The sequence below is a fragment of the Pyrgilauda ruficollis genome, unplaced genomic scaffold (genome assembly GCF_017590135.1).
Source record: "Pyrgilauda ruficollis isolate IOZ18807 unplaced genomic scaffold, ASM1759013v1 scaffold33, whole genome shotgun sequence".
In the NCBI taxonomy this organism is placed as follows: Eukaryota; Metazoa; Chordata; class Aves; order Passeriformes; family Passeridae; genus Pyrgilauda; species Pyrgilauda ruficollis.
This window is the reverse complement of record NW_024524711.1, coordinates 1,651,252-1,676,027: the sequence shown is the minus strand read 5'-3', so window position 1 is coordinate 1,676,027 and position 24,776 is coordinate 1,651,252. Positions and strand designations below refer to the sequence as shown.

The 24,776-nt window shown below is 41.5% G+C and overlaps 1 protein-coding gene across 3 annotated transcripts in view; it reads right to left on the bottom strand.

Moving 5' to 3' along the window:
• Nucleotides 1-19,679: 19,679 nt before the first annotated feature.
• Nucleotides 19,680-24,776, bottom strand: part of CERK (ceramide kinase) — a 41,678-nt gene continuing 36,581 nt past the window's right edge. For all 3 annotated transcript variants that reach the window (XM_041474635.1, XM_041474634.1, XM_041474636.1), the window contains 2 exons: nt 23,322-23,530; nt 19,680-22,393 (listed from right to left, as the gene is read on the bottom strand). In XM_041474635.1, the coding sequence (XP_041330569.1) occupies nt 22,294-22,393; nt 23,322-23,530 (309 nt within the window). In that variant the 3' untranslated portion in view covers nt 19,680-22,293. The remainder of the gene's footprint in view (nt 22,394-23,321; nt 23,531-24,776) is intronic.

Here is a 24,776-nt window from a genome sequence, read left to right as displayed (position 1 = left end):
CCCCACGAGTTCTGAACCCCTATCATGGAGTGAGGCCTGGGGCCATGGGCTCCTTTCTGGGGCCATGGGTTCCTTTCTGGGGTGGGGACATGGAGGCAGGGAAGCTGGACCTACCACTCAACTGCACTAGACCAGCTGGCCTCAGTTGAGTTTTGTATTTGCTGCCTCTCAGTCCCTCGACACTCAATCAACAGTGCTCACACACAGATCTCATAGATGATATATAGTGGCACATTTTGAGACGGGGAGCTGACCTACAGAGATACTTTATATTTGAATTTGTCATACACCTTCAACCACTTTATCTGCTTCTCAAACCTGGTCACCTAGCTTTTACTTCAACAGCCCCCAAATAGGAACAACTCCACATAGCTAATATTTCCTCTTTTTTATTTCAGACAGAGTTTCTCATAAAATGATACCTGTGTGAGCTATTAGAAAGGTAAGAATCAGTGCTACAACAGTGACAAATTTTCTTTGCCTAGGAATGTCAGAGCTTTAATATCCCATATATACTACATTGTATATGGCTAGAAATAGAAACCTTTATGCCAATTGAAAGGAAAAATTCCCAGTCTCCCAATTCCAGAACACTTAAAAAATCTGACCCTAAAGTATGAATTATTTTCTAGCATATAAAACCCATTTTTAAAATGTTACAGCTAATTCTTGGCTCAAAATATCTGGACTAGTATCATAAAAGTTCTTTGCTCTTGAGATTGGAAGATACAAAAAATATACCTTCTAGATTACCAAGATTTCTCCTAAACTTTGCAAGTAGATTGTTTTAATTTTGTTTTCTGGTTGGTTGGTCCTTTCATTGTAACAAGCTCATGGACTGGGTTAATTCTCATAACTCTCAGGAACATCCTGATTTTTATCTGCAGCACATAAATAAGAGGATATTTTGTTCCTTCCCCAGAAGGCACAAAATAGCTCCACAAGACTTCCCAAGTTCTTATTCTGTATAAAGCAGAACAAACAGCAGCCCATAATGCTCTAAACTCCAATTTAAATTTTTGCATTTTGAGTATGGTTTAGGGTAGGCTTATTAGGAAGAAGGAATAAAGGTAAGGGAATTTTACCTTTCCATCAGCACCAGCACGTGTCTCTTGCCCAGACAGATCACGGTGGATTTGTATTCACACAAAACTGGGCAAATGTGATCTATAGATCTGCATATCTCAATGCTTCCCAGAATTCATTAGTAAGCATTTGCAGTAGGTAGCAGCTGGGACAAGTGGAAAATATTTCACAATTAGCTGATGAGGCATTGCTTGGGCATTTTCCCAATGATGTGACATTTCAACTTGGCAAGGTCTCACTACCAACCTCCCTATCAGTGTGCAGCCATTTCTTGTTCTTATCACCTTGCTCCACTTCAGGAATGCTGTTCCAGGATCTTTGAAATATGATATGTTTCCTTCCCCCACAGAATACCTTTATTGCTCTGCCCTCCCTGTGCCTGGCAGCAAAAATTAGGTTACTGTATTCTATACATTGAAGGCAAACTAATGTGACATTAAACAAAAATTTATACACAGATGAAGAAAAATGGGAGAAAATATCTGTGCATGCTGACAGAATGCTATGCTGTGATTTATCTGAAACAGAAACATCAAGCCAGTTTACCTTGTGGTGCCATACCACAGCAGTCATCAGATCATCCTGTCTGCCTCCACCACTTAATCAAGCATGAGTCTGAGAGAACACTTGAGCAGTGGAGGCACAGACACCACTGTGTGGGGATCACAGGAGCACATCAGCCCAACAATGTGTGGGCAGGGACACACCCTGATACCTTTTTTTGGATGCAAACCCTTGACTGCCTCCTCTGCAGATCCATCTCCTTGCCTTGGTGACAAGCATCTATCCCACGTCATTCCTCACTTCTGGAGGCAGTCTTCTGTGACAGAGGGAGGCTGTTTGCACTGGCACTCCTGCTGCACATTGCTACACTCTACATGTCTTGCCAGATATTTCTGATATACCAAATGACAGGTGCATGTCTTAATAAGTTCTACCTGGGGCAGGAATTAGTAGATGAGAGAGCACACAGCAGTGGAAGCATCTGGTAGGAAGAAAAAAGATTGTCTTGTACTCTGTCAAGTGTAATTAGAGTTACCAGCTGTCATTGCTGCTAGCGCTTACTTAAATAAGTTTCTCTGATGAGAAAGTATCTGACAAAATTCAAAACCACGTAAACTTATGAACAACATAGTACCAAAATGGTCTCATTTTTAAGCAGTTGGAGTTCAATACTCTCAGAGCAGCTTCTTTTGGATATGCCATGGGTGAAGGGTGAGAGGCTCAAAGTTACCCATTTGAAGATTTTATATAGGATTTCTGATTTAGCAGAGTGATATAAAATATACTGAAAACATAATACAAAAGTAAATTACATTTACCAGAATATAGCAACAGTTCAATCACAGTTCAAATGTGATTTCCCATTACCATTCTCTTTAATATGCTCACTACCACAATGGAGGAAGTTCCCAGTCACCAAGAAGGAATGTGTAGATTGAAGCCAAGGCCATTGCTCTCTTTGAAATGCTTTTGCTTGTTGTCTAGTTTAAATTCTGTGTGAGCCTTCTTCCATGGCTGAGCTCGATTGGTCAGTCTCAAGACACCAGCCTTACTAAGGAAGAGGTAAACATTTCAGCAAGTTGTAAAACAGTTACATTAAAAATGCTCTCAAAATAATTTGCTTTCAACAGTAAGCTTTGGGGAAGGTTGGTAATAAGTGTTCTACAGTCTAATTAAGAAGGATAAGCATTTTTTATTTTTAATTGTGTCTGACAACACATTTAATTTCCTCTTCCTGGAGTGCAGCACAGAGGGGCACTCGCAATCCACACCCCAGCACACTCTGAGGGTCTCATGCTGGGAGAGGAGCAGTGCACACCATCCAGCTGCTGCAAACAGCATCTCAGCTCTTGTTTTAGATTCTAATCCTTCCTTCAGTACTTTTAATTAATTATAAATATTTGTTACTTTGTTATTATAATAGTGTGTCATTATATAATTGCTTTGCTTCTGTCACCTGAAACTATTTAGAAATTTTTAAAAAATGATGATGCATTTTTGTGTTTTCTTGGCTAATTTAAATTATGGTTCTTACACAAAACAGCCCACAGCTGGACACTTGTATGACTAGTGCAGTATATGTCCAGTTAGGAGTTTGACTTTATTTTGGGAACTATCCTATACAGTCAGTGGAAGATGGAAGGCATAAATAGAAACCTCTGAGCACACGTTTTAAGGAAGGGGAGCAAATGAAAAAGATGCTTTGAAAGTGATGGGAATGGAGAAAATATGTATTAGCCAGACATGAACTGTAGTCAAGTAATAAACTCCCATAAAAATCACAGAAAACAGCAGCCCTCCACCCCTCTCAAGACACTTCAGGGAGTAATACTGACTGCTGGTTTGTGAGGTCAAAACATCTGCATGAATTTTTTTTTCAAGAACAGAAACAAAGTCATGAAAATTGATGAGCTAAAATAACATAATATACCCAAAACCAAGGAGTTAAGTCCTGACCCTTTTACCTTCAAATGGTGCAGTCCCCTCAAGACAGGGTAGAATGTGCAGGGAATAGAATCATTTGCCCGATTTATACAAACTCACAGAATCAATGAAAGCCCGTGATAATTGTAATATTTTTGAGGGAGTATATTTCTGCTGTGTTCCTCCAAAGGGCAGATTTGTCCCCAGGCTAGGTAAAGGCCAGGTGGATGCTGGCATCTTCCTGCACTATGGCTGGGGCTGCCATTGTCCAGGCTCCTGCTCTCTGAGCTATGGGCAAGCTTTCATAGCCATTTTGTCAAGTATATTGGCAGTGAAGAAATATCACAAGCAATCTACTCTGTACGTGAATTACTTTTTAAGTAATAAAAGCAAATTAATAAAATAATAAAGGTTGTCTCTTCTGGAATAAAAGACAAAGAGAAAAATGGCCTAAATGTATTGAGAGCATTATAAATTATCTATAAGCCCAGTGACTGAGTTTCATTTGCCCTAGTTAGGGCTCTCAAAGAGTGAACTTCCCCCTCTGGGTATGAACTTACACTGAGTAATGATGCAATTGCCCCAGACAGCAGATCTAATTCCCCTGGATTGCTAATAACACCCCAGATGTCCAGACGCTATTTCGAGCCACTCAGCCCCATTTAGGTTCATTTGCTAGCTCACACCCTCATGCCCGAGAGGTGACTGCAAGATGTGCCATCCATCAGCCAGCACTCTCATCCCCGGCCTTTCCCAGAGGGATGCACAGTGCTGCTCCCTCCTGCTGCCAGGGCCCTGCGGGCACTGCAGGCACCCAGCTGGGATGGGACAGGGGCTGGCCACGCACCTGAGAGCCGTGTCACTGTTATCCATCTCTTGGAAAGCCTGATTAAGGGGTGGGGCTGCCTGACAAGCTGCCTTCCCCACCACAAGTGCTACTCCAGCACAAGTCTCTGGACAGGTGAGCAGTCCCTGGTGCACAACCCAGTCTGGGTTGCTGGGATCCTGTCCATTATCCATGTTATAATTTCCATGTTTTCAGGTTTCCCATATTTTTTGATGAGGACATGTGCACACTGTGAACTTTAACTCTCCTGGAATAAGGAGAGTTATAAGGGAATAACTCTCCCTTTAACTCTCTTGGGGACAAGATAAGGAGAAAAATATGGAGGATATTTGGTGATTATGAAGGAAATAAAGAGTTTCCCATACTCAGCTTCCCACTCCTCACACGTACTCACCACAGAAGAGCCCAGAGAGGCAGAAATCCTCCTTGGAAGCATCCTCAGATGCATCAGAGTCACACAGGAGCTCCATATCCCAACCCACATGCATGACTCACAAGCCTTCCCCCACTATGTTATATCATGAAATGTTCTGCCATTACAGATCACACTGGGCCTTTTTCCCCATTTGGCAGAAGTTCCCATGCATTCACCTTCCAAGACACACAAACAAGCCACCCACACAGACAGGGGATCCCTCCAGGACAGAAGCTGTGGGAGATGGCTGGCTTGTCTTGCCTGCATGCACCCCCAGAAAGCAGTGGGAGCCACATCAGAGTTTGGAGGAGGTGAGGAGCCAAGGACAGAGAGAGTTTATGTGGAAGGGGCTGATGGAGGAGAAGCAGTCACAGCTGTCACTCAGACTGAATCAGTGACAGTGGGCTGTGACTGACTGCCACAGCACAGGAGTCACGAACAGAAATTTGGGGGGTGTGTGCACCACCAGCAGTCACTGCAGCTGGCCAATGCTGTCACAGTGTCCCAAGGTGGGAACAGCACCGTGGGCTGGCTCACCAGTCCTTTTCACCCCACAGCCTCAGGTTAATGGGATGGGAAGGAACTCAAGGTCTCATACTAGAGGGTATGCTAACAAATTAGTTTCTTGATGTTCTTGCAGGGCATGTTCACAAATTCCCTCAGAGACCACGCACTAACCACTACTAGTCATCAGCCTGGGCACGCATAGAAAAGAGCCAGAGGCCAGAATAGCTCCAGTAGGTTTCACAGACATCTCAGGAGAGGTGGTGACAGCAATTCTGCTGACAGCCTGTCTAAAGGCCATTGCAAAGGCACTGCATAATGCACATGCCCTGCTTGACCTAAGATTTTTGATGCAGACCTTGTCCATGAGACCTGAAAACTGGATTGTAGATGAAAGTCATAGAATTTAACAACCAAAGAGCCTCCTGCAATGCCCAAGTCTGCTCCTTTAGGTCCTCTGAGCAGGAACTAGTGGTAAATGCACCAGGCCAAGTATGGTAACTTGCATTCAGGACTTGTCTTCTGTCTCCAGCTGTGTGTGCCTCCAGGTACAACCTCTCCTGCTCCCCAGACCAGGTCACCACCCTTTCCTGGCCAGCCCCACCAGACCATAAACCATCGTCCTGCCCCACAGCCATAGTGCTTTCCCCAGTACAATGGGTCCCTGGCAGCACAGTCAACCAGCTTATTTACACCAACCTAATTTATTTTATTTGCCAAAAATATTTGCTGTTATTTTTTATCTCAAATAGTTTCTAACCCATGTGGCATAAACAAACTGAGACAATGATGACTGAGATTTTAGCTGAGTACAAGACTCAAATAAAGCAGCTGCCCTGGAAAGAGCTGTGAACCCCAGTGCTGTTGCTCTCATCTGGGTCTGAGCGGGCTCTGTGACACTGGGAGGCTCATACTGGAGTGTGATACCATTAAAGGAGGAGAGGACACAACAACAAATGGATTTTTTAGCAGAACACAAGCCATGAATGTTGATTCTAGCTGGTGACCATGTGTTTTGTCTTAAACCTGTAAGAACTGAAGAATGACTCAGATTACTACAAGTATCATTATTTTTTGTTATTGTTTACCATTCTGGTATCAAGAGTTGTTGGGGTTTTTTTTCCTCCCCAGAAGTTGGCATGAGTAGATGGCAATAGCATGGTCTTATGCATTTAATACCATTTTGTGGATTCTAGCACAAAGAATATATCAATTATTCAATAGGGCAAGAATTGAATGTAAAAATGCCTCTGGTAATCCCGAACTATAGATTGATCTGTATTTATACATGTTTTGCTCTTATGAGTTGCATTTTTAAGCCTTTCCCTCAGTGAAGCATTCATCAATATGATCCTGATTCATGCCAGTAATCAACTATCAGCACAAGGGTACACTCTGCCATTGACAAGGCATCTAGCCTTCAGCTCTGTGGTCTTGTTCTCCTTGCTCCAACACCAGGGACTGGCCTCATTCAACAACATATACATATGTGATACGTAGGCAGTGGCCATGGCCATGCCTGCCCAGAGCAGCACTACAGCTCATGCTCCGTGCCAGCTGCTGGGAGGGGAGCTGGTGCCATCACTCTCTGCTCAGAAGATGCAGGGACACTCCAAGACATGCCAGAGTCCTGCCAGCATTGTTATAGGTGGAGCCTACAATGCATGGGAAGACGGCTGGTAGAAATTTGGCAGAGGGGGGAGATGGGAGATGTTCTCTCTGAGAGATGCAAGTGCTGGCAGTCAGTGGTGTCTTGCCTCTGACACAGCAGAAGCTCTCCAGTTCCTTCTGAGTTTGTCATTTCCCCATGTGCTGCTTTCCTGTCATGTCTGAATGCCCTAAGCACTTGTCAGCCTTGCCTGAAGTACCATGTTCACTTCTGTCCCAATAACTCAAGAAACACACAGAAAGAGGGTCCCAAGGAAGGCTATGAAAATGAGCAAAGAACTGGAGAACCTGCCCTTTGAGGAATGACAGAAGGAGTTATGTTTTTAATCCCCAGGGAAGACAAGGCGCAGTGTGGATATCATTAAATATTCCAGTATTAAAGGATGGCTACAAAGAGCATGGATGTCCCCTTCTCTTCACAGTGCAGCTCGTGGAGTAGACAAGAGGTAACAGGTACAAGTTGCACCAGGAGAGCTTTTATCTCAATATAAGAAAGAAATATTTTACAGTGAGAACCCTCATTCACTGGGAAAAAAAACCCCGAAGATGTGGTGAAGTCCCTGCTGTCAGAGGTTTTCAAGATGCAGTTGGTTAGGATGCCAGGTCAAGTCATCTAGGCTCATTCTCCCACAAAAGGTGGACCAGATGGTCTTTTGAGGTCCCTGCAAACCCGGGCAGTTCTATGACTCTGATGCTATCTTAATGATGGCATCATAAGCCTGTGCATCCATCTCCTGTTCCAGCTCTGGTTATAACCATGTCCCAGTTATGTATTTACTGCCTCACAAACGGCAAATGGAAAGGGAGCACTGGCCATGTGAAAAGCAGCTATCTTCCTCTGAGACTGTGGGTCTGGTAAGGGCTGTGGAGAATCTAGCTTAGGAGTCCTTAAGAGCAGGCATTTTTCAAACCCATGAAACCACAGACTTTTATACTTCAGGCACTTGATACAGCTGAAAGTAATTGCTCCAGTGCTGAAAAACAAAATTGTTCTCTAGGGATGATAGTGTTCTTTAGTTAAAATCACAGGAAAATAAATAACTTGCTTTTCTAAGAGAAAGCCAAAAATGTCATTTAGAGCAGAGCAATCATTCTTAAAAGGCAGCACTTGTCTGACATGACTACAGAAACAGCACTCTTCTCAGGAAGGAGCTTCTGTAGTTATTATTGTAATTTGTGCAGGTCCAGCTGCCTTGCCAGCAGCATGTGGAGCAGCTTTAATCACCATTTTAAACTAATGTGGCAGATATTTATGATAAAAACAGTGGTGTCAGCTGTGTCAGATGCTGTAAAAAAACCCTCAAAACAATCAGCTGTCAGATTGATTAAAAACCCCCACATTTTCCTCTGAAAGTGCTGAGGTAATTTAAGAAAAAAAAATTATAAAGAGCAAAATTAGTTTAATCAAACTATTTCAGTGATAAATTGCAGGTGGAAAAACCTCCTGGGGTTACAAAGAATGTGTTTATATTGTCAGGTGTGTCAAAAGGAAGATTAGACGGAGTTATTTTACTGACGGGGACAAGAAGGGAAAATTGTTTCTCTCAGTTCTCTGCTGTTGGAGCATCCCAGAAGCGCCATATCCCACCCAACATGGCCAAGTGATGTCTCCTGACTACTGTCTGCCCTCCTCAGACTCGCACCAATGACAGCACTTGATTCCACAGAAAGAGTCAGAAACAGTAGAAGTCACACAATGACTTATTCTTCTGAGCCTGCTCCCAAAACAACAGCTTGGACTGCAGTTAGGGGTGATGGTCTGGCACTGCCTGTCCTGCTGGGGGGCCACACACCAGGGCCAGCCTGTGACTGTGCTTTGCTGTGGTGTTGTATCAGCCCTGCTCTCATTGCCTTGGTGATGGCAGCTAGGACCACACCTCTGTGCTGATGCTGGCAGGAAGAGCAAGTTTCTGAGGGCCACAATTCCAGAATATGTACCTCTGTGGGGAAATTCATCCTGCTCCTCTGTGCTTGCTGTGCAAAATGATAAGGCTAATGTCAGTCAGGTGAAGGTGGGGCTAAACCAGTTTTGTTTATGTGGTATATGCAGTCATAATCCATGCTAAAGAGTAAGCACATTAGAAGGGACATGTATGAAAATGATCAGACAGCTCTGTGTATTAAATTTAAAATTGAGAAAAAAAGCCTAAATTCATCCCCTTGGTTGTTTCTGTATTTTTAATGGGAAAATTAATATGGGGAAACAGAAAAATGAAACAAGCTGATCACTCAGTGCCATGCGTTAAATGCTATCATTCAAGAGTGTTGTACACAGAAGACAGCAAATATTGTAGATATGTCAGGGATGATTCAATGTTACTGAAATAACTTGAGAACATAAGCTCTCCTTACCACTGTCAGAATAGCTAGATGTGTTTGATTTAGTTCATTCTGCTGTGCTGTGTTGCTCTGCTTTTTCTGCTAACTCCACAATTCAACCTTACAATTGGGAATTCAGATAACACAGCCCTTCACTTCTGATCTTAGTTGAATACCAATGCCATAATTTTATGCTTCCTTGCTTTCTCTACTCCCTGACCTTTCATGTTTCTTGAGGGACATCTCATTTCCTCTAGCTTTCAAACACCTGAACACTTATTTCTTTATATTGGTGATACAATTAAGTACACATCCTTAATTGAGTTACAAGCAAATACATAGAATAATAACAGGGTGTTTATCTTTGTCAACCCTAGACAGGTAATTAAAAAGTCTCCTTCACACTCTTCTAGGCAAACAGAACCCGTTAAACTGATATGCCGCCTTTACATAATGTCAATAGACTGTCTCCTCCTCTCCTCTGTTTAGATGGCCTTGTGTATTCAATAGAAAATGTAAATTTGCCTTACTCAAAACTCAGCTGGAAATAAACCTAACACTCCTATTAGTCTAGTTCCTCTGGTTCAGAGTACACTGAATTAGAATAAAAAGTTACTTCATTGCTAGCACTGACGGAGCACAATTTCAGAGGTCATACCTTGGGTGCAAAGTCTGTTCAGATTTTCAGTGCAATACTTCCTGCGATGTGCTTGGATTTAACATATATACCAGCTAGGTGGAGCACCAGATTTTCATCTGTGGTAAACTGATGTGGCTCTATTAAAGGTCAAAGGAGATGATTTCCATCAGCTGAGGACATTGCTGAGGACATGCCATTCATGTCTTGTCCCTTTGCCCTTCAGAAGAGGAGGAAACCCTCTGGCATTCAGCAAGGTACTGACAGCCAAAGGCTCTGTTGAGGAACAGCTGAGTTTCCAAACATTTATGTGAGGTTGTTGAAGAGGAATGGTCACATGCCAAAGGCTCCAAAGCGCAGTCAGTTTGGATTTTGTAATCAATGTGCCAGTGGCTGAGACTTGGGCTCAGCCAGTAACCTGACCTGGGATACATCAGCTTGCGGAGGTCTGGCTTCAGCTTGTAGTTTGCTCTGCTCTGTATTATTCCTCCACTGCTCCCTCCAGGGATTGATACTTTTCCTGCTACCTTTTCAGATTTGTGTTCTGTCTTATCATTTTCCACTACAGGCCCCAGAGATCTTAATACTCCTGAATTAAAAGGTGGCCACAGAAACACAGACTACACGGCCCTTTTGGCCAAGGGAACAGCCGTTTTCCAGCTTATGGCTTCTGATAAAAGCCAGTTACAAGCATTAGGATGGATGCACTCCAATCCAGCGTTGTGTGGATTATGGATCCCATTGTAAACAAGCCAGCTCATCGTAAGAAATGCAAGGAACATTTGCCCTGAAATCACTCCACCCTATTTTCTGCAAAATTGCTCTTACACATATATCATTGCTCTGCTATAGAGGTGAAAATATGTAGAGCATAAATATTGACATTCAGATTGTTCATACTTGTACATGCTAAAGAAATCATTATTGTTTTAAAGGCTTTCAATAAAGATGGTTGTTGGAAAGTTAAAAGAGAGAACAAACACCTTAGCAGTACCTCACAGTAGTTCTGTTTCCTTGGAGATATGTTTTAATGTAGAAATAAATAAGAAAAGCTCACAGTTCACAGCAATGTGCTTCTTTTACCTAGTGTTTTAGACAGAAAAGAAGTATGAACATGACAGTGCCTTACCCCAGTGGTGACGTTATGTAGCCTCATATCAGTGATACTTGGTTTTTAAATACTCTCTTGGGGAACATACACTTATTTGCAATTGAACTGTACATAACAAATAATAATTTCCTATTGCTATTGTTGCTCATTTATTATACATCAATATTTCCCCTTGATAAAAGGAGTTTTGGAGAATTTTCAAATGCTCAGACAGAAAAACACTCACAAAGCCACAAACCCAAAGCTGATCAGTATGGCTTGGATATACCATAAGGTAAAAAACCCTCGGGTGCCCAAAGACATATCCAGATGTCAAACATATCTTCTCAGAGATGTACAAGTAAGTGAGTCCTTCATTTCAGATATATGTCCGAATCACAAAATCAAACAGAAAAGTTCTAGAAAAGAAACAACATAGAGAAGAGCTTGATAGCCTCTGTGCTGGAGCAGCAGGCAGCCAGACTGGTGGAGTGCAAAGGTGGAGAAAATGAGACTGAAGGAACAGAGAGCAGGATTTTCAGGTCAGTCATACTTGAACTCCAGAAAGGGCCAGTGAAATGAAGTAATGGGAATAGTGAAAAGTCAGGACAGCAATGAGGAAGTGGAAAAGCTGGGGGAGAGCAGGAGTGCTCAGAAATACTGCTATGGCCATAAAAGGAGCAAACAGGGCTGAGTCCAAGAGCCAGGAACTGGCAGGACAGAAAAACCACACCAGATGCAGTCAGGCTTGTTCCCACCTCCCATACACCTCGTGGCATTGACTGAAAATGACAACATCTGGTGTATCCTTGCAGGCTCTCTGCCTAACAGATATGGCAGCTGATTTTCTCTCTTTATGATATTTGTCCACACTTGCTTAGGGCAGAGTAAAGTGAGAACTAGAACTACCTGAGACCTGGTGGAAACAAATATTTAAGCCATTTTAACAGTGTGCCCAAGTGTGCCTGTGTCTTGCAACACAGGCAAATTCAGCTGAGTTGAGAAAGTTGGTATATGAACAAGGGTCCCAGATGCTAAAATTTATGATTGTACTTTTCCCCTGCTTGATATGTTTCTGTCCCTTTTTAAGGAAGACATTGTTCAAATTGTTCAGTTTTTTGAGGCAAAAAGCAACTACATAGCATCTATCACTGTTTGATCACATTGAATCCTGTAAAGAAAATTAAAGGTAGAAATCACTGGTGTGAAGTGACATGCAATTTGAATTGAAGTAACGTTACTGCAAATCTCATCTGTAGGGAGCCATAGGAAATGGAGTTGCCAGACTACCTTAAAAATGATTGCTGTATTTTGAAATGTGGAGTTATTTTCAAGAGAACTAATTTTCAGTAGAGGGAGCTGCAGGATCAGGTCAGACTTAAAATTCTGAATAGCAGTCACTGCAGCAAGGTAGATTTAAAAGTATTTATGTTAACATGCAGAATTATTAAACAGTACCAGAAGGTTTTTTATCATAAAATTATTTAAACTTTAGAACTCTCCACTGCATCTTAGTGTATGGAAAAACAAGTGATGTTTGTAATTGCATGTAATGGCATTGTTCAATGTTTTACTGAAAAGTAATCTTCTGTTTTACTGGATTATAGGCACTGATTTGTAATACAAAGACTCCCAAAGCAAAACAAAGCTATATTTTTTTCCCTTATTGAAAAATAGTGGCAACATTTCCGACATGGTAACTGCAGACTGCACGTTCAGAGATTCAATCAGTGCACACGGGAGAGCCGTAGGCAGAGTTGTCTGTGCTGTCTCCATCCGCTCATGTTTGTATGCAAAATAATCTGCTTCTACCCAAAGGCAGAACTCGAGTGTGTGCAGTTTTCTGTGGATGTGTCATTTTCAAGGGTTGTCCTTTAGACTCAGCACGCGCTGAGCCTTTTTCCCCTGACACGTCTCTACCCAGGCAGGCCAGGCAGTGACATCTGAGCACTGTGCTGTTCACAGATGTTTAGCATTGCTCAGGCTGGCGAGCCTTCCCTGTGCTGACACCACGGTGTCGGCAGTGTCAGCCAAGATGGAAAAACAAGATCTTGACAGGTTCTTGAACAGAGAAAAATGACATTACAGCAAAATATTTGATGTTATTTACAAGTCTCAGACTACATCCAAGAATGCAAGCATGTCTTCCAGTGGACCGGCATGAAGAGGCCTCAAAAATAAATACACTTTGTCACAATTATTTCATCATGTCAAATTGCTCCCAAATATTCACAGTCAAAATTATGCTGTACCACAGGAGCGGCAGCAGCAGGGCTGTTCTTCAGTCACTCACTTCACTGCACTAGTCCTCTCCATGACACATCCATGTCACCTGGCATGTGACACAAACACAAATGACAAGGCAATGCTCTTCCACCTGAATAAAAGGTCATGATGCAACAACCTTTCTGTGTCAGTATTCTTCCTGCTCATTGGGAGGTTTGAACAGACTGGTATTCACAGAATCACAGAATCTGCTGGGTTGGAAGGGACTCACAAGGATCATCAAGTCCAACACCTGGCCCCGCACAGCACTGTCCCTGCAAGTCACCCCACGTGCCCGAGAGAATTGTCCAAACACTTGTTGAACTTGTCAGGCTGGTGCTGTAACCACTGCCCCGGGGAGCTGTTCCAGTGCCCAAACACCCCCTGGGTGTTTCTAATATTCAACCTAAACCTCCCCTGACACAGCTTCAGGCCACTCCCTCAGGTCCTGTCACTGTCACCACAGAGAAGAGATCAGTGCCTGTCCCTCCTCTTCCCCTCATGAGGAAGTTGTAACTGCAGTGAGGTCTCCCCTCAGTCTCCTCCAGGCTGAACAGACCAAGTGACCTCAGCCACTCCTCATAGGGCTTCTCCTCAAGGCCTAGTTGGCTTTGAGAAGAGAAAGGCAAATTAGCAAACAGGAGCTTGGAGAGAGTTTTGGGTAGGTAGAAAAGCCACCATGCTGTGCCCCAGAGCTTCTCAGAAGCCACGCTGTCCAAACCATTATTTAAAAAATAGAGCATGAGTAACTTGCTAGAGACTCATGAGATCAGGCTTACTATGTCTTAGTAATCTAGAACTTGCATCAGGACCTTTCAGCCTTTCTAGTACCATACCCACCTACAAATGCTTTATTTGACTTGCCAGTGCCCTGGTTTCCAGGCCTCCCTGCTTTCAGTGAGCTGGCCGTGCTCAGCCCCTGCAGCTCTGTTGCACCGCAGTGCACAGTCACCAAGTCCATTACATTGCTAACACCATCTCTGCCCTCTCCTCTGTTTCATTTGGGCTGTTCTGTCTGCTCCCTGTTGGTTGTTGCTCCAGTGTCACATCTGCATTGTAGAGGCAGGGCATGGCTTGTGTCAGAGCCACCAACACTGTGCACACCTAGCACGAGGTCCTTTGCCAGGCATGCTCCACATTGTGCTCCTGAGGGTCACAGGTCACCCCTGCTCACCCACAGCAGCTGCCCAGCCATGGAGATAGCCACCTCTTCTTCCTGGTTTCCCAGCACACATTTCAGCGTGTATGAACTGCATAGTCATTAACAACATGCACTCCCCTGCTAAAATGTCTGAGCCCCAACTCAAAGACAGTACCCACCTCATTCGCTGATGGATGCCAGCTGGTTACACCTTCACATGGCCCACAGCCTGTTGGTATTGTCTAAGGCATCAGTAGATGTCAGGGCACAGCAGGGGTCATTATGGCCCAGTGTGAATTGCCCGGTCTTTCTGAACATAGCAGAGATGCATTCCCACCTGAGTGTCTTCATGAAAAACACTAAACCCGCAGTAACTGCAGTTCTTTCCACTGACAGATTGCATTTACAGCATAGGAATGCATTTTCTACTCCACAGGAAGCTCTGGCTGTCACTAGTGCAGGATGTATGCAGTATCCTGGAACTGAAGAGAATTCAAATACAACTATTTGTGCCTTTAAATGTGAATAACATTCACTCCCTTTAACACTGCCCATGCCAAGTGGAGAACAGAATTCTGGTATCTCAGTAGCTTTGTTGGAAGGCAGAAACCAGAACTCCTGGTAGAAACCAATGCAAGCAGCCATAGCCTCCCACTCTCCTTGCGTGTGCAATGTGAGGTGCATTGTGTTGGGTTACTTCAGGAAGGGCAGTGTGAATCAACAACCCTTTCTTGGCCTCCTTTTTCCTCTGTTTTATCTCTAGTGAAAACATCAACAGAGTCACTTTTGCTAATAAATTCCTGCTGTGCTTTCTCATAGCAGTATTGCAGGACAGATTTATCCCAAACCAGTGATATTTCCTCCAACAAATGAAGGCAGGGCAGACAGCAATGGCTTCAGTCCCAAACCTGAGCAATTGACACAGGTACGGTGCAATGCTTTATTTATTGGGTGGGTGAGTTTGGACTGCCAAGTCTGCATAGCCTCTGATCTTTGGATATTCCTGCTCACTGCATCCCTCTTCTGCACTGGTCCATGCATTAGTGCCTGGCGTTCCCACCACAAAAGCTTCAGGATGGACTCCCTGAGCACAGGAAGTAGCAACCTTGTGCTTATTCCCCACTTCACTTTCCTCCACTGAGTCTGTAAACTCTTTAATGCAGCAAAAATAACAAATTCTGTTGGCTCAAAGCTTTGTCTGCACACAGAGGAGAACAAATAGTACTATCTGCTGTTCTGGTGAAAGAATACCCCTATGTTTACTCTTTCCCAACCCTACTACCAATGTGCTGAGGATTTTCTGAAAGTGTTCACTAGAAAGTTACAACCACAGCAATACCCAGGTGTTTAGGTTTTGCCTGTTTTCCATATAAAGTTCAGACACTGTAGACACAATGGAAATGGGAGGCTCCAACTATCTGAGAGCTATTTATTGGATTGTTCTTTGGTCTAGGGGCAGGGCAGCATCTACCAGCAGAGTAATCCTCAGAATAGTTGTTTATCTGATAGGTATTGCTGAAGGGAAATGTCTACCTTAAATGCATCCATCAGAGCTTTAAACAGCATTCTGTGAAAACATGGGATCTAGGTACTAAACAGAATCTGATTTGATTGAAGACTTTATGCAGCTACTCATTCTAGAGCAACCCTGTCAGTACCAGCTCTCTTCTACAGAGCCCCTTCTTTGGTGGTAAACAAAAATCAGCTTCAAGTGGTTTTTCGTATCAATAAGTACTTGACAGTTGTAGGGTTTTTCCTTCTCTGTCTGAATAGTAATACTGTTTAGGCAAAGAACAGGAGACTGAGAGGCAACAGGATCGCCCAGGGAGAGAATTCCCCAAAGGCAACAAGCTGCTCTCTGTGCCCACGTGTAAACACAGCAAGGGAGATTCAGCTAAGTGAGTGACCAAGAGTTTCTGACTAAAAATCTTTAAGGAATCTGTTTTGATAGCTAATCTGCTTTGCTGAATATCCATCACTGAAAGCTCAGAAGAACAGATTACACAAACACGTTCTAGGAACTGCACAGGTATTTCTGCAGGGAAGCATTTTCTGTGGGGACTTACCTTGATGTTACAAGATCTATGGGACAGACCCTTAGCTGGGGTGGGTTGCTATCCCACCACCTTGACATCAGCAGCATTGAAACACTACCCTAGCATTTCTTCTTGTTGTCCAGACTCCCCTTTCCTAAAATACAGCTGCTAAATATTAACATGAAAAATAATATTTGGGAGATTAAATTGAACAGTCATTTCAGAATGTTTCACATTGCTACAGGAAACCATGAAGCTGATTTTACAGTTCTCCTTTAGCAGCTCTTCTAGCTGTGCTGCTGTTATGGAAAAGTTTGTGAGTGAAAATACAGAGGGTGACACAGCATTTTTTCAGAAATATGTCTTCATAACAGTGATGAAGCTTTTATTCTCTCTACCAATTGTAAATAGTCAAACTTCTAGCAATCTACTCAAACCTTTAGTGCTAGCTTTACTGTGCAGTTACAGTGCACGTACCCAGGCAAAGCTTTCCAGCAGAAAAATGGAAAAAAGATCTGTATTTTATTTTTTCTTTTATTTTTCTTTTTAATATTTATTTTGAAGTTGCTCTCTTTCATCCTTTCCAGAATTTATTCTTCATCGATTTTTAAATTTGCATCACTTCTGTTATTTGTTCAGTGTTTTTTCTTTATGAATAATTATTTTTCCACTTATATTTTTCCTGTCCTACACTATTGAAATATTGAAAAAAAAAAAAAGATTAAAAACCTGTTAATTTTTTTTTGTTGCTGGAGGATTTCTATAAAATAAGCAAGAAAATTGCACCTTAGGTAAAATAGCTACCAACAAAAGCAAATCATCTTTTCAGACAAGGAAGAGTCACAAAGGAGCTAACATTTTTTGAAGACAACCTCATTGGCAATTTTGGTAGGTACATATCAGGAGTCATTTCTCAACAGCGGGAAATTGACTAAAAAATATAGTTAATCCTCTCATTGCAGAGTATTTGAAAGGCATGACTGAAGAATGAATGCTCCACCCCTTCCAGTTAATTGGACTAGTCATGTATTAATTAAGAACAGGCATAAGCCTTTGCAAGATGTAGATCATGTACATGAAAGTGGGTAAGAGAAGTCTGGGAAGACTGTCCCTTCATTAGGGACAGAACTAATTTACTGCAACTTAAACACCAGTTAGAATCTATTAAATTACTTAACTCTCCCGTTGAAAAGTTGAAACAAGAACAATGTCACTAATGAGAATAAAAATGATGAACTCCTATTACTCATTTACTTCATGGAGATTAAGGCAGGAGTTCTAGGGAAATGAATCCTGTGCTCAGTTCTGGGCCCCTCATTAGAAGACGTGCTGGATTGTGTCCAGAGAACAGCAGTGGAGCTGGGGGACGTGTCCGGAGCGCAAGTCTGGTGAGGAGCTGCTGAGGAAGCTGGGCGTGTTTATTCTGGAGAAAAGGAAGCCCAGGGGGGACTTTATTACACTCTAAACTACCTGAAAAGAGCTTGTAGCCAGGTGGGGGTCAGTCTCCTTTTTTGTGTAAAAGCAATAGAACAAGAGGAAATAGAGGAAATGGCCTCCAGTTGAGGCCAATATGAGCTTTGTGAACTCAAGTTGGTCTTTAAAGTCCCTTCCAATCCAAGTTCCTATGAAGTTGTGTCAGATGAGGTTTAGACTCAGCATTAGGAAAAACTTTTTCATGGAAAGGATTGTCAAGCATTGGAACAGGCTATCCAGGGTAGTGGCTGAGACAGCATCCCTGGAGATAGTTAAAAGACGTGCAGATGTGGCCCTTAGGGACATGGTTTAGTGGTGGTCTTGGCAGTGCTGGTTTAAGGATTGGGCTTTATGATATTAAAGGTATTTTCCAACCTAAATGGTTCTAAGATCCTATTATTCTAGTACTGGAATTGCAAGACACATTTCTTGCAAGATAAAGTTCTGATTCTAGAGCATCCTCCTCAGGACAGGGTAAAGAATGATTAAATAGCTTCGGGGTCAAGCTAAGGACAGGGAGGCCCCTCAGCGATTACAGTCAGGGCAAAACAAAGTAATCTTGGAGAAAATTAATATAATTTATTGCCAGTTAATATTGGAGTAAGACAGAAACCCAAACGTAAATGCACTACCTCCTCTCCTCACTCTCTACTTCATTCCTATGCTCAACTTCACATCTGACTCTTTTAACTCATCCCCCTGCCTTGAGCAGTGCAGGGAGATGGAGAAGTGGGGGTTCTAGTGAGTTCAACACTTTGTTACTTCTTTCACCTTCCTGAGGAGGAAAGCATCCCCCATGGGCCACAATTCCTGTGAAAAATACCCGCTCATGTATGTGCTTCTCTCCATGGCTGCAGCCCCTGCCAGGAAACTTGCTCCAGCATGGGCTCTCCATGAGTTGCAGCTTTCCTGGGGGCACATCCACCTGCTCCAGTGAGGTCCTCCACAGGCTGCAGGGCAATCTCCTCTGGTGCCTGCAGCACCTCCTCCCCCTTCTTCACTGACCTTAAGTATCTGCAGGATGTTTATTTTCCACTCACTCCTTTCACAGCTGTTGAACAGCACTTTTTACCCTTTCTTATTTATCACAGAAGTTCTTAGCAATGCCATCCCATGAGCTCAGCTTTGGCTAGTGGCAGGTCCCTCTTGGAGCTGGCTGGGGAAATGACTGTCTGACATGGGGGCATCCTCTGCTGCCTCCATCGAGAAGTCACCCCTGCAGCCCCCAGCTACCAAAGCCTTGCCACACAAACACAATACTCTTCAAAAGCAGAAGTGTCTGCTGAAAAGCATGTTTTCCTTCTGTGCCCAGTTTATCTACAATGAACATGTTTTACTTAGAATACATACTTCATCTGTAGCAGTTATTGCCACAAAACTCTAGATCCCCCCTCTATTTACCACACTATTTATAGTATAATACATATTTATGCTTCTTAGAACAGCAGTTTATTTTACTTCCACAGTAATTACAACTCTAAATACCTGCATTGTAATAAGTTTCATATTCAGCTTACCCTTGTAGAGTTGCTTAGTACTAGCCTAAGTCCAGCTTCACTAGCTGCTTTCCTCCACTCTCAGTGTTTGTTCACACTCACACTTGCCACAAAACTGTTGTCAACCCAACTGGAAGGTTATGAATTGTTTCACTCTGTTTGATCTTCACTTTGTTTGATCTACTCACAGTGGTTACATTAAGCATACTACTGCCAGATTTCTGTCAAAGTGAGATTTTTTTTCAAATCAAGTTGTGAAAAGAACACCAATGTGCTGTTGTACAACGCAGTTTTATTTCTTTAATGAAATGCCCTAGCTTCATAAAACAGAACACATTTTCTAATCTTGAAGCCAGCAAGATTGGGAAAAAAGAAAAATCAAAACTGGTTTTCCTATACATAATTTCCATACTAAGTTTACATTAGGAGAAAAAAATCCCTAGAATTAAAAGGTAAGAAGACATTACTTACACATTACTTACACAGCGCCCTTAAAAATAAACTGGACATGTCATAGAACACACATATGGTGCTTTGCTACTTTAATATGCTACAAATAGAATTATTCAAATGCAACTATGCAGCTTTTCTATTACCTATGACCTTTAAATTTTATTATGTTGCAATACCTTTATTATTTTTCACACTTCTTTACAATACTATACAATGATCTTTCATCCTTTTCTGGTGGCTTTTTTTCAGAAAGGAGACCTTCACTGTGGCTTTCTTTGGGAACGCCAAGCACTCAGTTGCAGATACTCAAATATTCAAAGCATTTCAATATGTATTCACTATGAGATTAAGTCTCCATTTTTCAAGTAGGGGGTCTTATGACTGGCTAGTAAACTAATGGAAAGAGCTGGTTACTATTTATTTCAGTTCTCACTGATGAGAATGCGCTCTGGATAGCTGCAATGCCTCCACTGTTGGTAAGCTGAGTGTGCACCATGACCTCCTGCACAAGAATTACTGTAACTTCAAAGTCTGGGTACTCTCACAATATTCATGGATTAACCATAATAACTATTGACATTTTTTAACAAATGGCACTTTCAAAAAATATTCACACTTGTAAAACTGCATAATTTCATTTTCAATGGGATGTTAGTTCAAAAGTACAATCTCATTTATTAAACATGGCTTTAAAAACACAGTATATGTAACACCTGTGTTAGAAGTGTCAAAAAAAACACTGGATGAATCAACATTTCAACTCATTGCATTAATAAGGAAAGCAAAGAGCAGTAGTTTTGGAAAAAGTCTTCAAGTATTTTCCTGAAATACTATACAACAAAATGAAGTTCCTAAACTTTGTGTGATTGTACTGGAGGCAAATATAATTTGCAAGTGTTTTTTCATACAGAGCAATATGAATAATACTTTGTAGCAAAGATATAGAACACAATTTTGATAATACACAAAACTGGAATGTAAATAACTTCAATAGAAAAAAAAATAACCTGCCATTTATAACAATATTCAAGTGCTTCAGTAATGAAATGACCAATCACCATGGCTTACACTGACCACATATATGAGAGACATGAAACTAACACAAGCTGGATGACAGAAGTACATATAAATATACATGAATACAGAATCATCAGCTGTTTGGACACAAAAACCTCAGATAAAGTCAGTTTTAAAGAGAATTTTGAACTTAAAGAAACACTTAAAAGAGAACAGAACAGGGGCTAACTTCTGTCCTCAAACAGGAATAAGCTGTACAAGAGGAGCAAAATTTAGCCCCAACCCTGGACACAAAAAATGTATGTGCCACAATACACAAAACTATATACAACTTAAATAATCACTCCATAGCTCTATATGACAGTCTAATGTTTTTTGTTATAAAAACAAATCAGCACAGTGAATTAATGATTTGTCAGATGCCAGTTTCTTCCCTTGGCTTCACAAAGCAAATTATTTTGTTTCATATTTATTTAGATTATTTTAAGGATTTTCAATCATCAAATCATATTTCTAAACACTTCAACATCTTATTTTGCAAAGATATTTTAACACATGGAGTAGAATGTCCAGAGAATTGTGAAGAGGGAAGCTTTTAATATGTTAATATCAGATATTATTAAAACCTAAAACTTGCTGGTGTTTGAGAACTTATTTATATTTTCCTTTCCTGTGCCTTCCTGATATTATACAAGTACTCCCGCAATTTGCTTGCAAGACTTTTCAGTTGCACTGTGTAGTATTTGGTATCATCCAAATAGTCATAAAACCTTTTACAATTCCAAAAGCATGATGCAAGGAAACCTTCAAAGACAGAATATATAGGATGAGGTGTGACCTGTATATAGTTGTGCTTTTATTTTTCAAATATCTGTACACTATTATTGTTATTACTTAAAGCCAGGAATGTGTGTTTGAATTGCATTGATAAGTTGCAAGGTATTGTCAGAATTACAAAATGAAATATTTTAATTAAAAAAAAAAAAAGCTAATGACAACACCGTTGTCCAGCATTTAAGCCACACACAATTACATAACACTCCCAGCAGAAAACATCTTCTCAGACACTGAAAATGTCTTATCTTGGTGCCAGTGGAAGTCCAATGTTTCATAACATTTAGATATTATTGCAACACAGCTACTAAATTAGCTCTCTAGAAAAGCAAAGAGTTTATCAGTCATCATGAATACAGATATAGGCCAATGCCATCTTTTCTAACATAACAGATTACATTGCTCCAATATATATTTTAATGATTACAATGGTTTTTTTTTAAACACAGTAAGATGTCTAAAATTATAGTGAAGCCATAAAAAAAATTCTAGAAGTTTAAAATACTTGTCAATTTGACTAAAATGCATATTTACTCAATTTCCTTGAGCTTTTACTTTTTCTTCTCCCCATTGGAGGAACAATGTCTATAGTAATTGTTCAATGCTACTCTGGCTGTGGGCAGCTTCATCTTTACAGTCTTCCTCAATTCCCCTTGCAAACAGTTTCATTAACTGGCAGTGAACCCTGAAAAATATAGAAATTAGTAAGAAATAAATGGGTACCACATATTTAATTCTAGTAATTTAATTGTAATAATCCATTAACTGCAAACAGCTGCACAAAGTTTCTTACTCCTGACTACAGAAACCATGCCCTCATTTTAGATACAATCCTTCCCTGCTAAGACTGCTGGATGTATCCTCTTTTATGCCCCTTGTCCACACAGGAAGTTCTATGGGCACCCAGATGAGTCAATCTTGTACAATATACAGCATTTATAAAAGCCCCCTTTGGACTGCTAAGGGATTATATTTTAACACAACACACTTGTATGTAAATATTATGGGTTTCGTTCCCTTTGTTCTAAAAACAACAAACAAAACAAGGACCAAAACTAATCCAAACAACAACAACAAAAAAACCCCAACCAAAAAACCCTTTCAAATTTCACAAACTTCTTTTCTAATTTGATTATTTGCATAACTGCAAAATTCTTTCTCCATATGTGAAGACTGGAGATAAGACTATGCTGTGTGCAAAAAAACCACAAAGTATGGGACATACGCAGTATTTCTGTGAGGCAAAGATGTTTACTTAGGCAAGCAGGAAAAGCTATTGCTCAGAGTAATGAGGCATTCCATACATTTAAAAAGAATCCTTCCAACACCATCTTCACTTTCAGCACTTTAAACACAAAATAACAATTCCTAAGAAGTAAGTATGACTTTAAAGGTAGGGCCATCCATCTCACTCATAGTGATCATTTAAACATACAGGGCTGCAGTATTCTCTGGAAAGGATTCAAAATGGTAACAAAAATATTTAGATTTATTATCAGAAGACTCAAATTTGCTATGCACAGGCATTTTTTGGGATGTCGTTATAAGCATCTTTAAAATCAATGAGAAGTCTTAATGTGTTCTGCTATATAGACAGAAAAATTGAAGCTTACCTCACTTCAACTGCTGAACTATCCAGAGTTTCTCCATCACAATTCCAGGTGCTATTAACAATATTACAGCAACAGGCTGGATGATCTCTGCAGAACTGGCCAAAACGTTTCTTTCCAATGTCCATGACATTGCTTTCATTGTCTTCTGAAAGCTTTGATGTAAATTGAAAACACTTAACCCGATAAACGTCTACAAATGGAAAGTCAAACTACAAAAAACAAACAAACAAAAAAAAGGCAAATCAGGCAATTATAATTAAATACATTTGATGTGCAAAACTACTCAGCATTTTGTACTCCAGAAAAGTCTGTCCACTCCTGTTTTCTAGAGAAGCTTACCTAAGGTATGAAGTCATATTTGCTTTTGAAAAAATGAACAAGTAAAAAAAAAAAAAAAATAAAGCCAAAATGAAACTTACTTCTCAATGGTCACTGTATAGTGCCTATTATAGCAAAACTGTGTAACAAAAGCTGCATGGAAGACCATCCCACCCTGAATTCACCTCCTGACTGAGGCCCTGGGCTGCAAGCTGATGGAGATAAGAGACTCAGGTTTGGGCTGGGGTAGGAGAATACATTCACAGGAGGATTAAGCCCAGCATCTTCAGGGTGGAGACCACAGCCCTGGGGCTATCAGCTGCCAGGCTCCCCAGACCCACACAAAGGAGGGAGGAGGAGAGGATCTGGGTGTGTGGTGAAAAAGCCTCTGCTCAGGGGCAGTGAATGCCCACCCTCTGCTACACAGAGGAGCTCCAGAGGCCCTTCACCCTGGAAAGGCACATCCAAGGGACATCCACACGAGGGACACCACAGGGGCTGTCATGGCCCATCAAAGGCTGCCCTCAAAGGGGCCCCCCAGACCCTGCACCAGAGCACAGCACATGATGCAAAATGATGCAACAGATCCACAGTCTTGCAAGGGATAGTGTCAAACCTGCCCTCTTCGGGGGACACACCTGAGTGTTCCCACCACATTCCCATTACATTCCAAAAAAATAAAAATAATTTTAACTAGTTAATTCAGTTAAAAAAAGCAGGTCACTTAGAAGACTGCTCTTAAAACCCAGGCTGCAGATTTACACTACAATATTGAACAAATGCTTTAAAGCAGGCATCATTAATTGAAGGGACAATAAATTAGAGGATGCCCCCATCAGCCCTGAAAGCAACTTAACAGATACAGAGCTAACTATTCAGCAAGCTGAATGGAATACAGACAGGTCATTTAGCAAAGGCCATGGAGTATGTCTCTGTGCATCTACAGGAAGGGGATGACAAGGGAGCAAATGTGAAAACCAATCTGTACTGATGTACAGTCACCCTTTTATTTTTTTTTTTCACATTTCCTTAAGTCTTCAAGAAGGGCCTCCCAAGAAGGGTTTTTAAGGTGGACATTAACCTGAGATAAGGACACATGTACAACCTTGCATTTAATCTCCAGTGCAAAACCAGCAC